This window comes from Sitophilus oryzae, unplaced genomic scaffold (genome assembly GCF_002938485.1).
Source record: "Sitophilus oryzae breed Bouriz unplaced genomic scaffold, Soryzae_2.0 scaffold_1716_pilon_pilon, whole genome shotgun sequence".
NCBI classification, from domain to species: Eukaryota; Metazoa; Arthropoda; class Insecta; order Coleoptera; family Curculionidae; genus Sitophilus; species Sitophilus oryzae.
Genome location: NW_022146409.1, coordinates 1,947,372 through 1,962,640, shown reverse-complemented (window position 1 = coordinate 1,962,640; position 15,269 = coordinate 1,947,372). Strand labels below are relative to the sequence as shown.

The window sequence follows — 15,269 nt, the reverse complement described above, 5'->3', positions numbered from 1 at the left end:
CTAATAAACAAATTTGTCTAACGGACAAAAAATGCTTAACGTTTCGGAAAGTATATCTATTTTCGTCGTCGGAAGCAAAAAAAATACAAAGAACAAAGAAAAAAATGTATTTAAAATATCTAAATGCAACTATTTGAGAACACTTTAGTTTTTTTAAAACATATACGGTCTACAAAAACTGTTGAAAAAAAAATTAATTGTTTTATAAAGGGTCAGATCTACCCGGAATGAGCTGGCTGTAGCAACACTGCCTTTACCACTTTTCCTTTCTTTTTTTTTGTTTCTACTTTTTCTTTCTTCTTTTCTCGTTGTTCTTTTTATTCAAACAGAACGGGCTACAAGGCGCGATTCGCACTTTGTTTTCTGTCCTCAAACTAAACTTATAAATTTGGTTTAAGAGAGACATACTATGGCAAGTTTTTAAACTCTCAAACAACTTATTCAAATTCAAAATCTAGGACTTTTGTATTTATTGGAGTTTTAAATTTTTGTAAATAAACGAATAACACATCATACAAATGAAAAAGACAAACTGAACAGTGGATTATAAAATCGGGGTTTGCTTTTCAATAAAGTGCCTCTGTTCCTCGGTCTGAACAAACATAAAATTAATTATACTTTCAGACTGGGAAACGATAGTTTTTACAAAGCTCTTTGTGTGAGGGAAAATCCGTTTTATGTCTCTCGTAAAAACAACACAGCCAATCTAAAAGCAGCGTTTTTTACATGATGTTATTTGTTTCTCATAAAAACAAAATTGATAGTTTTTACGACCTTTTAAGAAAAAAAGTAATCATAATTTTATGTCATAAATGATTAATAAGAGCGGAATAGGTTTGTTCCAACACAGCAGAGAACCGTTTTCGGTACGGTTACGTTAATCCGTTGTGGAAAAAATGCGTTCCAACCATAAGAGAATTCTTTAGTCAATATAAAAGTCAATATAAAACTTTTACGTTTCCAATCAGAGTTACTCTACTAGCCTAAAAGCAAAGAGAGGGAAAAATCAAAGATTTTCTTTGATTAGAGTAAGAACAATCGTTGGATTCTCACGATGTTTTTAACAGGACACTCTCTCCTCAATAAACGGTGGATTCTGTGGGGAAATGGGGAAACACCAGAACACCTCAACACTGAGTGTGCCGAGACGACATCCATTCGTGCCATAAACTTTGATACGACTGATATCAGAGATGGAGAACATTAACCGTCTCAGATACTGGGTTTTGTGAAAATGTTTGTTGGGCTGTATTCAATATACAATAAAATACATTTGAAATTAGTATTAAGATCTTAAGCGGCCCTCACACGATCAATAATATTGTCAATGTTTTTTATTGTCAATATTTTATCAATATTTGTAAGTTGGCCTGACACGGTCAATACATATATCAATATTAATTTTTCTGTAGATATTAAGTGTGAATTATACCCTATGCCAAAAAATTAAAGACAAAAAAAGCGTGTCATTTTGGCAGTGAGTGTCAGTCATATACAAACTAAAATATATGGGAAACTGAAATTGAGATCTTTGAAAGGACTTTTTCACCGCAACCAGTTATACACAAATTTATTAGTTCTGTGACGAACCACCGGTCGCGCTGGAGGGAAAAATATTATGACTTTTAGCGTTTTTCAAATCAAATCAAGTCAGTTTTAATCAAATAATATGCACCGTCAAAGATCGAAAAAAGTTTTACTGAAATTTTAAAGATTGTTTAAACTTTTTATTAAAAACATTGATGGAATCAGGCCGTAAGCCATTTCATAAGTATGTTGTTCCGATGCCGGCATGTATGGATTTGTTTTCCAAAAGACATACATTCTCGAAGAACGATCCTACATTATTTCAAAAGTGATATAAAGTGCGAAACCTTAAAATGGAAAATACAACACAGCAAGATATTTAAAAGATTTATAGAGTTTGTGATTTACATTTTTGTAATCAAGATCGTACCTGGAATAAAAAAAGGTTTAGAAGTTAATTCTCTTCCAACTGAGTTTTTATATACACCAGTTCATATGGGTAAGTATATGCATTTAGTTAAATAAAGAACGTTTCCAGATATTTTGTTCTAATAAAATTAAAATAATCTTTTAGATGATCAACCTACTGGTAATTTGGTGTCCAGTGATGTCAATCCAGGTACAAACGCTGTATTTAAAGACAAACATTTGTTGTAGAACTTGTTGGTAGACCACTCTCTCGTTGGTATTAGACATGGACTGTTACCTGAGAAAAACAGTAACTGAAAAGGGTAGGTACCTACACCGTGGGCCAAATTAAACTCGCAAAATATTCAGTACTGAAGATGAACATTATTATTTTAAAAAAAATATCATATCAACTTTATAACAAAAAATATTTTAATTGAGCTGTAAATAAACAAGTTATGGCACTGGCTACTTTAATTTGGCAGAGAGTGATTCAATTATTAGATATTCCACAGTTTATTAAAAATATTAATATGTATTACTAATCCAAACTGAATTTGGTTTGTTAAAATTATCGTTTTAGATTTTTTAAATTGTATCTATCATTTTAGAGAAAGGATCAGATAACCCAAATCAGGAATCTTCCAGAGTGCAGATGTTGCAGTTTTTGTGAGTGAGGTAAGATCTGTCTCTTGTAAGACTTCTTTTAAGAATTTACCCAGACAGTTGTTTACACCCAAGTTAGGTAAGAATTAAAAAATACAATAAGTGGAGCATACTACTCAAAAATGTAAATTTGCTTTATCAGCAATTGTTTTTGAATCCTGCTTATTTTTAAAAGGCATATAAACACCATAATTATTTCTTATGAAAAATAATGCCTGTGTTAACTTAAAGACTAAGATAAAAAGTTCATAGCCAATTTCTGTTGAGATTTTAGAGCCCTTCAACGGCATCCACTTTTAATTTTTTCATCCTATAAACCATACTCGAGGTTTTTTTGATGTGTCACATAATTATACAAATTTATTTGTTTCAGACCTCAAGCATAGCAAAGGAATCGTACAACCTGTGAATTCAGTTTAATTACTGAGATCAAGGATGATGAAACATTCATTAAGATTATACAGAGCTACAAAGAGTTATGTTGAGAATCCAAATTATCATAATGAATTGAGACGAGACAATACCTGGGTAGAAATTGAGAAAAAATGCAGAATAAAAGGCATTTTTATATTAATGTTACGAATCCAATGTTTTTATCAAATCGTCACATAGATAATATTTCTGTACGCATAATACTAAAATTAAAAAGGTCAGCTTAAAACAACTTTAATTATCTATCGCGTGCGAAAAACAGTGCTTCGCATATGGCATATGGCTTCGGCTTCGGCGCGCTTCGCTCAAGTGCGCATCATGCTTTAAACTTTTGCGAAGCGCCGGCGCGGCCAAAATGATATTGGATTTATTGCACGTATTTGATTCTTCCCGTTACTTCGCTTTAATTCGTGGGTCTATATTTTTATACATAGATACCATTGATCCAATTCAAAGTTCGCGACAAAACTTTGTTAGTTGTATTTTATATTATTTAATGCTAATTGTATTGATTTATTATTGTTATTGTATTTATATGAACAAGTTAAGTGTATAGCAGTGCCGTGCGAGCCTTCGTCTGAAGAAGAAATTTTATTTATTTTATTGTATTTACTATTTTTAATAAAGTTATTACTAATAATTAATTAGTATTAAACATATCCAGTTAATTATTTTTATTTTATTAACTATATCTGTTTTTTCTATCTATTTCATATTTTTTGATGAGGATAAGTTAATTCTAAATGAAACATCTTTCGTCATCTGTTTAAATACGATATAATGGAGCGATGTCGCATTTAGAGTAACTTATTCTTATTAGAAAATAGGAAATAGAAGAAAAATCATCTATTTCTGTACATTTTGTTTTGAACGCCAGTGTGAAAATAAAAAGAAAAAAATCAAGAAGATATACAGGGTGGTCCGAACTGTATTCCGGAAACTTTGGCAGCACATTCTGCAGATAAAAATAAATAAAAAAGTGTGTATAAATGTATGTCTTAAAATGCTTACCCGTTTCGGAAATACAGGGTGTACAAATTTCATTTTTATTTCGAGTTTTTTCCAATAACTTACTTCCATTTTGCCATTACTCGCTGACGAGTATTTGACACGCATCAGAAGATAGTTACGGAAGGCGTTTTCTTTCATGAGCTTTTCTGTGACTGAAAAGCCCGATACATGATCACAATTCACTCTTCCGCACTCCGGACATTCAAAAATCTCATTACTTTGTTGCCTATTTACTTTTCGGTTATCGTTGTTGACTAAGTTTATAATTCTTTTCCATTGCGTTCTATTGTGCGCTGCTTCCTCCCACTGATGTCTGCATGCTTATCCCCTTTAAGTTTTCATGGAAAATATCCTTGATGATTTGAGTTGTCCACCCGGTTTCCTCTTACCCTCTACAAGCTTATTCATTTGAGAAATGGTGGTACCATTTCAATTTCTGAAGTAACGTCAATATTTGGATGAACATTCGTGTGTAAGAGTTTTTTGACATGAGAAACTTGATTTTTGACTCCTACTTGTAGGGTCCGCCACCTACATATTTTTTATTTAGTTTGAAGGGTATTAACTTTTCGTCCGTACCTGTATAAAATTACTGAGTAAAAAAATATACATTTACGACGTTTTTTACGTAAAAAAGGTGTCTTGGTAAAAATCGCTACGAGTAATGGTTCTTAAGATATTTGGAAACTAAATTGTCAAAACCTGTCATCATTGACATAAATTACAGATGTTGGCTAAATAGGTATTAGACTGAAATCATAAATCTGAAATGTTTTTGTGCTGCTATGTAGTTCAACAGAAACTATTTTATAACGGAAATGTATATTTTTTCACTCAGTAGTTTTATACGGGATGGACGAAAAGTGATTACTCTTCAAAACAGTTAAACACATATAAATAGTAGACAAATTGCCATCAAAATCAAATTTCTCATATCAAAAACTCCCAGACACTAATTTTCATCCAAATATTGACGTTACTTCAGAAATTATTTGGAAAAAATCGAAATAAAAATGAAACTTCTACATACAACCTGTATCTCTGAAAGTAAGCATTTTAGGACATACACTGAAAAAAAGAATCTCTCAGTCGAAATGAATATGACTGTGACCCAAAAGATTGGCGCTGTTCAATAGGGCCAAGAACGACGTTTCTTTGCCCAAAGCATTAACTATCTTCTCATGAGCTTTAAAAAATTACTTTAGGGAATAGGAGAATCTATCTGTTCAAAGTATTTCACTCCTGACCCAAAATTAATATGCAAAGAAGTTCTTGCTACAAGAACAATAGTCTCTTTGATTCATGCAAAAATTCTTGATTGAAAAGGGAGATTTCTTGATTAAAGAGACACTTTTCTTCAACCAATAGCAAATACCATTGACTCAACTAAAATTTATTTTGATCTAAGAGAAGTCTATACATCATGTACAGGCATTATACAGGCATATTACGAGGTATATTATTTTCTGATAAATTTAGGTTTTCCTGGTCTAAAGTGATATTATTTTCCTCGATAGTAGTTATTTCTGCTTCTTCACTCCTTGGTATTTTTTGGGGTGGTTCATCACTCTACAAATTACAAAAAAATGTTACATCACAATTAATCAAAATAAAGCAAACAAATTATTAAAATTTTAAGCTTTGGTCACATTTTCAATTTTTTAATACGACGACTTGAAATTCTAAAATTTTTGTAATAATTATTTGCATAAAAATATCGATACCTATACTCTTATTCTGTCTATAGTCATGCATGCATTATCTAAACAGGTATATTAGGTAAATGTCTCTTACCTTTAAATATAGCAAATAAGTGCTCTAATTTCCATTGTTTCAGAAAATCCTTTAAAGAATCCATATATCCTAATATTTGTCCATAAAAAATGACAAATGCATGTTAATAACGATCACTAATTTGTTATACGATATGCGTTTAAAAAGCAAATTATGCAAAATTCCAAGTGGAAAATTCCAAGCAACAAAACCCGTAGGAACTATGATGTGCGACCTATGAAATGCGACGTGTGACTGATCGGACTGCCGACTGATTGTATAATACCATCCTTCGTCATCGTCTTTGCGTGTCGTTATTATTTTTCATCAAAAGAGTATTTAGCTATTGGAAAAATGGCCATGTTTCTTGAATGAAGTACTTCCTAGCGTATTTTTGTTATTATCTTAAAACAAAATAACTTGCACTTGGTTGAATGAAAATAGATTCAAGAGAAATTTTCGAATTTTTCAAGAGAACAAGTTTTCTTGAGTTAAGAGATTTTTTCTTCAGGCAAAATATTTTCTTTTGCGCTAAAATAAATTCTCTTACCACTAAATTTCTTTTTTCAAGAACGATGACGACTTTAGTTCAAGTCTATCTTTTTTATCAGTGTACATTTATACGAACTTTTTTACTTATATTTGTCTGCAGAATATGCTGCCAAAGTTTCCGGAATACAGTTCGGACCACTCTGTATAATAAGGCAAAAATATTGAATTGACATAATTAGCTAAAATTTTTCAATCGATAATTTGTTTAGTATCAGTACCAATAAGTAATCCTAAAATCCTCTAACACAGTACTGCCAAGTATGTCAATGATCGTTGATTGTTCCATATGTAAATTATAGAGTACGTTACAATTTATTCTCTGAATAACCGATTAATCATTAAGAGTCTATTGCCACAGTTTAAATAATATATACCTATTACAAGACTATTACTATATTTCAGAAATCTGCCTAAGGCTTAGCTCGATCCTGTCGTGTTAAGCCACGCCCATAATTCCACGTGCTTTGATTAAGGCTTGATTAAGGTTTGCAGTGCTTCAGCATTTGCCATAAAATAGCGAGCAATTTGTTACAGAACCATCTAAATTATATATCACTGTAATCACAAAACTTCAGTCTATTTCCACATTGTAACGGAATTTTAAATTATGTCTTTATTTTCGAGAAAACTTAGCCCAAACATAAGGAATATTTTGTTGATGTTTGATCATTTGATCAAAATCTTAAAAATAAAGAAATTGTCTAAAAATGTGTTACAATACGGATATAATCCTTTATCTTTAACTACTAGTAAAATGGACTCTTAATAGTAAAATTTAAAAATCTAAACCAAATCTAAAGTAAAGAAACATAGAAGGAGAAAATAATTATAAACAGATTTTATTTAATATTATTATTAAAATAAAATAACTTTATTAAAACAGATTGTGTGATTGGCTATAAGTAATCAAAGAGTTTTTTAATTAACAGTAATTCCCTTTGTCTCTGTATAGATATTCGATGTGCCGAGCCTTTGATGTGAGCGAACCCTGTTCCCATTTGTGGTGCGGCCATAAACACAATCCTTTTGTGTGCAAAACCAAAAAAGGGCCTCCGCTCGAAGGGACGGAGTGTGGATTTGGAAAGGTTCGTAAAAGCCATATTTTATGCTGTTTGTTTTTGTTCTGTACCTGGGTAAATACGTGGATTATTTGCTAATAGAACGTATGAAATCCAGGATAATAAAGCATTTATTAAGATGAATAAACGTTAGGAATAATTTTAACCTATTAAAACTGTACAACTAACTGTTGAAAGTAATATAATTACGGTATGTCCCCGGATTTTCTTTATACAAGAGGAAAAACCTTTATTATTGACATTTTGTGAAAAATGCATCTTCATAAATTTTTTTGTTTATTCTAAAATTGTTAATCACGTTTATACTTCTCCAAATTTCCTTACCGCTTTAGAGGAAATTAAAGAAAAACATGATAATATGGTTGAATTTTTTCCTAAAAAGTCCTTAGAAAAATTAAAACGCGGTTTTATGGTAATGTAATTTCGTAACGTAATTCGTTGATAGATTGTTATTGATAGAATTTTAACTAAAGTCATATTTTTGCTGTTTTAAAATGTTTTTAAAAGAATAATGCTAGGGAAAGAAACGCATTTTGATGTTTAGGACTTTTTAGGAAAAAAATTCAACCATGTTTTGATGCTTTTTTTTATTTTCTTTAAAACGGTATGGCAATTTGGAAAATAATAAACGGGATTAACCGTTTTAGAAAAAAAAAATTTAATGAATAATGCATTTTTCTCGAAATGTCATTAATACAAAAGTTTTCCTCTTGATAATCAGGGGACATACTGTATAACCCAAGTAGCATTTTTGGATACATTTTAGGTAATGTTTCGAATAATTGTGTCCAAAACGGTATGAAACGGTATGCCACAAACGAGGCCACAAATATGAAACATTTTCGAAACTTATATATTTTATATGATTTTATTACATGTGTTTCCAGTGTGGTAGCACTAGCCATTTCCTAAATTGTTTCGATGCAAAATCAAAACTTTTAGAGGAAACGTTTCGAAACATTTTCTGCAATTTGTCCAACATGTTCCCGTTTCTTCGGTTTTCTGTTGGGTCGCATAAGAAAAATATCTGTATTTGTACTTACCATATGTCCATATGTACCACATATGTGTAAAACTTGAAGAATGCTTAAATGCAAAAACTGCAGAACAAAATCCAAACAATAAAGTAAGGTTATGTTCTCATATTTGACAGAATATGAAATAAATTATGGAAACTTTCCAGGCACAAAACGGGTACGAAATCTGTAAATGTGGGCCACCTCTGTTTCTTAAAAGTTTCGAAAAATTTGTGACACTGAGGATCCTTATTATTATAGCTAATGTAGTAAAAACCATGTTTTGGTAAAATGTTTCGAAACAAAAAGCGATTTATATTACATATGTATGAAAAATATGACGAAACTGATTCGCAATGTTTCTCAGAAGAGATTTTTGTTTCGATTTTGTGTCTAAAAATGCTATTTGGGAAAGGTTTCAGAGAGCATATTATCCGCGCAAAAATAATTAAGGGCGAGAAGATACTTCCAGCATTTAATTTTATTAAATGCAAAAAATACAACTAAAACACGAATGCTAAAGAACACCGACGGCTGGGAATGACAATTGATGACAATTTTGCGCTGATCGTCATTTACTTGAGCTGTACACTTCTTTATTTGTTAATGACGCTTACTGCCAGTTCGCCTTAAGAAGTTTTTAATTTATTTTTATATTGAATAAAAATAAATCTTTTAAATGGTGTACTTCGAATAAATGGTAAAGAAATGGTAACGGCAAGAAATGGTAAATTCGAGAAAAAAAATATTTTTTTGGAAATAGATTTGTGTGTCTGGGAACGTTCTATCCTTTTTAATCCTTCTATAATTAGTGTAATTTGTGACAAGTTTTATGTCAATTTTTAGTAAATTACTTCTAGAAAATGACCACGGTAACATTATCATTGATTATAACTCCCTAGCCGTCTATGACGCCGTTTTTTTTCGATTGTACGATGTTTCATAATTCGTTATTATCTGCAACTATAAAGCAAATAAATTAATAGTGTATAAATTAAATTGGTAGTTCGCGTTGGTTAATAATTCACAAAAAAAATATAGCTTACTATTTTTTCCTACTTAAATTATAAACTTTTTAGTGGTGTTTCAACGGATATTGCAGTGAAATAACAGACACTATCAGCAAAATTCCGATTGTGTTAAACCCCCAACATGGAGGATGGAGTATCTGGGGACCATGGGGACCTTGTTCTCGTTCTTGTGGAACCGGAATACAGTATCGATCAAGAAAATGTGATAATCCAAAGTATGTTTAATAAATTTTAATTACATTTTATTCTTGGTAATAATATAATTGACATTAACAACACACACTTAACAATTAACTTACTAATATTTTAGAGATTTAATCCATTAATTATTATTTATTGATAAAACAAAGTAATTTAATGACGTTTCGACCCTTAATTTGGTCTTTTTCAAAATGAGTAACTTGAATTATTTAATCTTCGTATTAAATGATATCTTCTGATTGTTTCATCCTGTTGAGCTATGTTTGGTAAATAAATAAAAAAGGTAGCAAATATGGTAATAAAAGTTTTTAATTCACAGACCATCATATGGCGGTAAAACTTGTGAAGGCAGGACTGAAGATTGGCAAATATGTTCAAAAGGTCCATGTAAGAATTCTTACGTAGATTTGAGAGCTGAGCAGTGCAAGATGCTGCCTAAAATATTTCCTAATCCTGAATTACAAGTCACTGATACATGGCTACCTTATGAAAGTGACCAAGGTAATGTTTTTTTTTTTAATTAATTTATGTTACGCTTCGTAATAACATTTATTTTTTACTGAATTAATATAAGCTTATATCGTCTTGGTTACGCTAACCATAAATAACTCGCACATTATTAGCAGAAATTAAGATGCCATAATTTCCTCTGCCTTTTATTGGTAACAACCATTAAATACAATAGAGATTTAGTAGTAATAATATAAAATGAAAATGGACACTCATCTAACTATAGGCACTCTAATAATTTATTTACATCATTAATGTCATATATAATACAAGTGTACAAGAGAACAGTTTCAACGACATCCCCAGCTACAATATTTTTCTGTCCCAGCCACTGAAGGTATAGTATGAGAGCTAGCAACGTCGGAAAAACAAGCATTTTAAGACGTCTGGCTCTTTGATATATCTTTTACTATGCTCTCTAGAACAGCATGCGGCCCGTCTGGCTGCCGGTAAACGTTGCGCCTAGTTCCCTACTGCGCATTGAAAGAAGATCCTATATTTTTATTGGTCCTTTAATTATACAGGGTGTCTCAGATTTTAATCGGGAAAATTTAATAGACGATAGAACTTGCAAAAATAAAACAAAAATTTCATATCAACTTGTAAGATTTAAAGCTTCCTTTTCGAGATACAGAGTACCATTAGAATACCAATTATAATATTAATTACCAATTAGAATTTATTTTTTTTCGCAAGAAGTAAGCAAGATAGACAAAAAAGGCAGGAGACAAAAAAAAATAATATTTTTAATTACTAAATCCAAAAATAATATTAAACTTCTAAAAAAGCAGTGGCGTGCCTATTTTTTCTTTTAAAATAATTTAACAGTGATGCCCCACCGCCGCCCCTGGCCATTAAACTTAAATCTAATTACATCAAATTAAGTCCCATAGTAAGTATTATAAACGGGTCAAGTTATATCAAAATCGATTAAATAGTTTTTGAAATATCTTAAATTTGTTTTCTTTTTTAAGTAACTTTAACACCCTGTATCTCGAAAAGGGAGCTTTAAATCTTACAAGTTGATATGAACTATTTGTTTTATTTTTGCAAGTTCTATCGTCTATTAAATTTTCCCGATTAAAATCTGAGACACCCTGTATTATAAATAATTAATTGGTCCTTTAATTTATATTTGTTTTTTTAATTACCAGAATTATTTAATACTTTACTATCCGAATATAAACGAAAATAAAATAAAAAAGTCTTTGACCTGACCCGGATTCGAACTCTGAATCATCGGTTCGTGGTCGGAAACTCTACGCACTGCGCTATGGAGGCATGTTCGATTTATATTCAATACTAGAATTTATAGGACTAAATTAATAAAAAATATAGGATCTTCTTCCGATGCGCAGTAGTAGAATTAGAATTAGAATAAGTGGGAGGGGGGTTAATCTCTGCGACCTTAGAGATCTATTGTGTCCCCCTTTCTTGAGTTATAACTCATCATATAGTCCCAGGACTTCCTACGGAGACCCGTGTCCCTCACAGTCGAGGAGCTACAACCAGGCCGGGTAGACGAAACGGTAGCTTGTGTCGCCTGTTGGGTTTAGAGGTAGGAGGTAGGCTCCCGACCCTTGGAGGAGGTGGTAGCTTGTATGCCACTTGCGGAGGATGGTCTCACGCAAGTGTCAGCCACCTCTCCTGTAGTTCTCTTTGGGTTTGGCCCCTTGGAACTTTCATTGTTACTGTTCCCAGTGTCGCTAGGTGATTTCCCCACAGCTTCACCGGTGATGTTTTTATTACTATTATTACCAGATCTCATAGTGTTCCTATGAGTCGCTAGGGACAGTCGGTCCACTTCTACAGAGCCCCGCATGTAGAAGTAAGGTGCCCCAAGGTTGAGGCTGTCCGTAGCCCCGCCCGGTATCGTTATATGTCTTGGTGCAATTCCCTCGCCACGACACTACAGTCAGGGACAAGACGATGAGTGAGATGCTTCTTAGACCAAGCCAAGTGCTAGAGGGGATTCCCCACAGCACCTGACCAGGAGCTTCCCCACCAACGACAAGGTCTTGCATCTCCTAGGGGAAGATGCGCAGTAGTAAACGCAACGGGTATCGGCAGCCAGACGGGCCGCATGCTGTACCAGAGAACATAGTAAAAGATATATCAAAGAGCCACACGTCTTAAAATACTTTCTCGAAAACGTTGCTAGCTCTTAGGTTAGTATTTTTATATCTCTTTTGCGAAAGGCGTTTTTTTGGCAAACAACTGAAGTCAATTGACAATAACCGTCAATTTATAAACGGGTGTTGTCCGAAACAATTGACAGAAACATTGTCCTGAGTAGAATGTAGAATTTAGAGTGTTTATAGGAGGGGAGATAATCACCGCGACCTTACAGATCTATTGTGTGTTCCCCTTTCTTGAGTTATAACTCGTTAACATCATACAGTCTCAGGTCTTTAACAAAAGCCAGTATCTGAGACGGCTCTACAGTGGATTTGTCCTGGGAAATTAACATACTCGTATTCCCTTGATAGATACATAAATAACTATTATTTAAAACATGACAAGCTAGTTTCAGTAATGTTAGACAGTTTATTGTTTTGTATTTTTTTATATTTTAACATATTACATTATTTATTAATATAATATCAAATAATATGTAATTATTTTATTGTTTAGATGAGCAGAAATGTAAATTTTCCTGCATAAGTGATGAAAGAAAAGAAATATTTATGACCAATGAAAACCTTCCTGACGGAACACCGTGTTCTTACGAAAATCAAGACAATCTTTGTGTGCAGGTATTAAAAGTATTTTTTATTGATTTTGATGATATTATATGTACAACATTTCCAGGGAGTATGTTATCAAGTTGGATGCGATGGTAAACTGAATTCCACCATCTCAAGAGATAGTTGTGGAGTATGTGGAGGTGACGAATCAGAATGTTATAAATCAAATTCTACAGTTCATAAAGTTTTGAAAAGAGGTAATAGTAAATGGTAAAAAGAAACATACTTTCTCTGTACCATTTTTTAAAAAACATTCTAATTTTCAATTTTTTTCGCGATAAACCAACCCAAGCTACCCCTAAAAATATTTGCAGTTATTTAAGACTCACCCGGTATAATTAATATTACAAGTAGTAAACCAATCAATTATGAAAATTATTAAAAAAAAACTACGCACACCGGAAAAATCTAGGGATATCATTTTATTAAAGTTAAAAATAAATGTTTTGAATAAACAACCACATATTTGTAGGCCGATTCTTTCTACTTCGATTGAAACGAAGTAGTCACACTAGTTATTTCTAAATTTGGGATATTTGCAGAAGTGTTTGTACATTTTTTGTCAAATCTATAAAAAGCATCTAGCATCAATTGTTCGAATTTAACCTGTACTGGCTATGTTTTTATGATAACTGGTCAGAATTCATTCAAATAACTCTGTTTAGTATTAAACGACATTATGGAGCGTAGACATCTTAACAGAGACGAAATGCTAAGGGCCATAGGTATGCTCGAAGCTGGAATGCGCCAAATCGACGTAGCTAGAGCATTAAATACAACGCAAAGTGTAATATCGCGATTAAGTGCACGTTACCGTGAAAGTGGTGATGTTGCTGAAAGTTGAAACAGGGCGACATCACATTACTACCCCTCAGCAAGATCATTTTTTACAATTAAATACTCGACGACGGCCGACTCTTACAGCACCAGAGCTTAGTTTAATTCTCCAGGAAACACATAATGTAACCGTTAATCCTGACTCTGTTTGCAATAGATTAAGAGAGGTCAACTTAAGAAGCAGACGCCCCTGGAGAGCTCAACCCTTAACGAGAGGAAATCGAGAGGTACGATATTTGTGGGCTCAAGATCATGTTCAGTGGTCGAATGAACACTGGGCCAATGTTCTCTTCACGGATGAGTCATGCTTTGGAATTCATCCGGATTCGAGAAGGCTTAGGGTATAGAGAGAACCGGGAAATATTATTCGGTTGGATCATGTTCAGGAAGTGCACCCTTATCAAGGTGGAACAGTTATGGTCTGGGAAGGAGTCCAGTTCCAAACCAAAACCGATCTCGTTTTTCTTGAAAGGTTTCTAACAGGAATCACATATCGTGATTTAACTCTTGAGCCTGTCGTGTTACCATATGCCAATGATTTTGGGAGAAACTTCATTCTCATGCATGACAATGCACGGCCTCATACAACCAGAGTGGTAAGTGAGTTTATCAATGCTCATCAATTAAACATCTTACCCTGGCCGGCACAATCTCCTGACCTCAACCCTATCGAGCACGTATGGGACGCGGTCCAAAGAAGAATTTTGAGAATGGGTATGCCTCGTGAAACTCGTAGGGATCTGGTTCGGGCCGTGAATGCAGCGTGGCAGACTGTACCTCAAGAAGGGTTTTGGGATAATTTTGTTGATATGCTTCTTTCTTCGTTTTTTATTTAATGCATTAAAATATATTTTTATCACTTTTAGCGCAAGCTTTTATTATATCTATAAAAAATGTATGCTCATATTTATGCCACTAGAGTTAAAATTGTACATCGACATATTTGGCACTTATGTTAAAGATAAATTTCTTTAAATACAGATGGGAAAATTATAGATACTTAAAATGCATTAGAGTTTTTTATGAAAATACAGAAAATTCATAAATATTTGACGGTTACTGAATAGAACGAAATTAACAATTATATTTTTTATTAATAATTATATTTTTTTACAACTTTCTTCACACCTAAATTTATTAAAAATAATCGTCTAAAGGTGCGATTTCGGTGGTGCTGCTCGAGCTGCGCGACTAGAGACGCTGGCCGCAGCAGCTGTAGCCGCGATGAAAGGATGTTTTCGGTGACGCAGTTCTAGGCAGCCGTTGACTGCGTACTGTAGCATTTTTGTCATTTTAAATTTCGCGGGGTTTATTAAAAAATATGGATTACGACGATTTGATTACATTAATTTTATTAGAAGAAGAGGAAGATGAAGTAGACTTTTACCAAATGTTATCTAGAAAAAGGTGTAAAGTAGATGAAATGTTTAAAAGGCGACGCGAGGAAGGATTGTTCCATTTATTAATAAATAATCATCT

At 32.8% G+C, this 15,269-nt stretch overlaps 1 protein-coding gene and 1 long non-coding RNA gene across 3 annotated transcripts in view; both read left to right on the top strand.

The window, feature by feature from the left end:
* LOC115881319 (A disintegrin and metalloproteinase with thrombospondin motifs 18-like) overlaps positions 1-15,269 on the top strand; it is a 76,691-nt gene that overhangs the window by 40,378 nt on the left and 21,044 nt on the right. For both annotated transcript variants that reach the window (XM_030898755.1, XM_030898754.1), the window contains 5 exons: positions 7,322-7,454; positions 9,544-9,710; positions 10,016-10,197; positions 12,841-12,962; positions 13,018-13,150. In XM_030898755.1, the coding sequence (XP_030754615.1) occupies positions 7,322-7,454; positions 9,544-9,710; positions 10,016-10,197; positions 12,841-12,962; positions 13,018-13,150 (737 nt within the window). The remainder of the gene's footprint in view (positions 1-7,321; positions 7,455-9,543; positions 9,711-10,015; positions 10,198-12,840; positions 12,963-13,017; positions 13,151-15,269) is intronic.
* On the top strand, positions 2,226-3,065 carry LOC115881320. Its single transcript, XR_004050024.1, has 3 exons — positions 2,226-2,258; positions 2,547-2,613; positions 2,975-3,065. It is a non-coding gene; the product is annotated as an uncharacterized LOC115881320 (long non-coding RNA).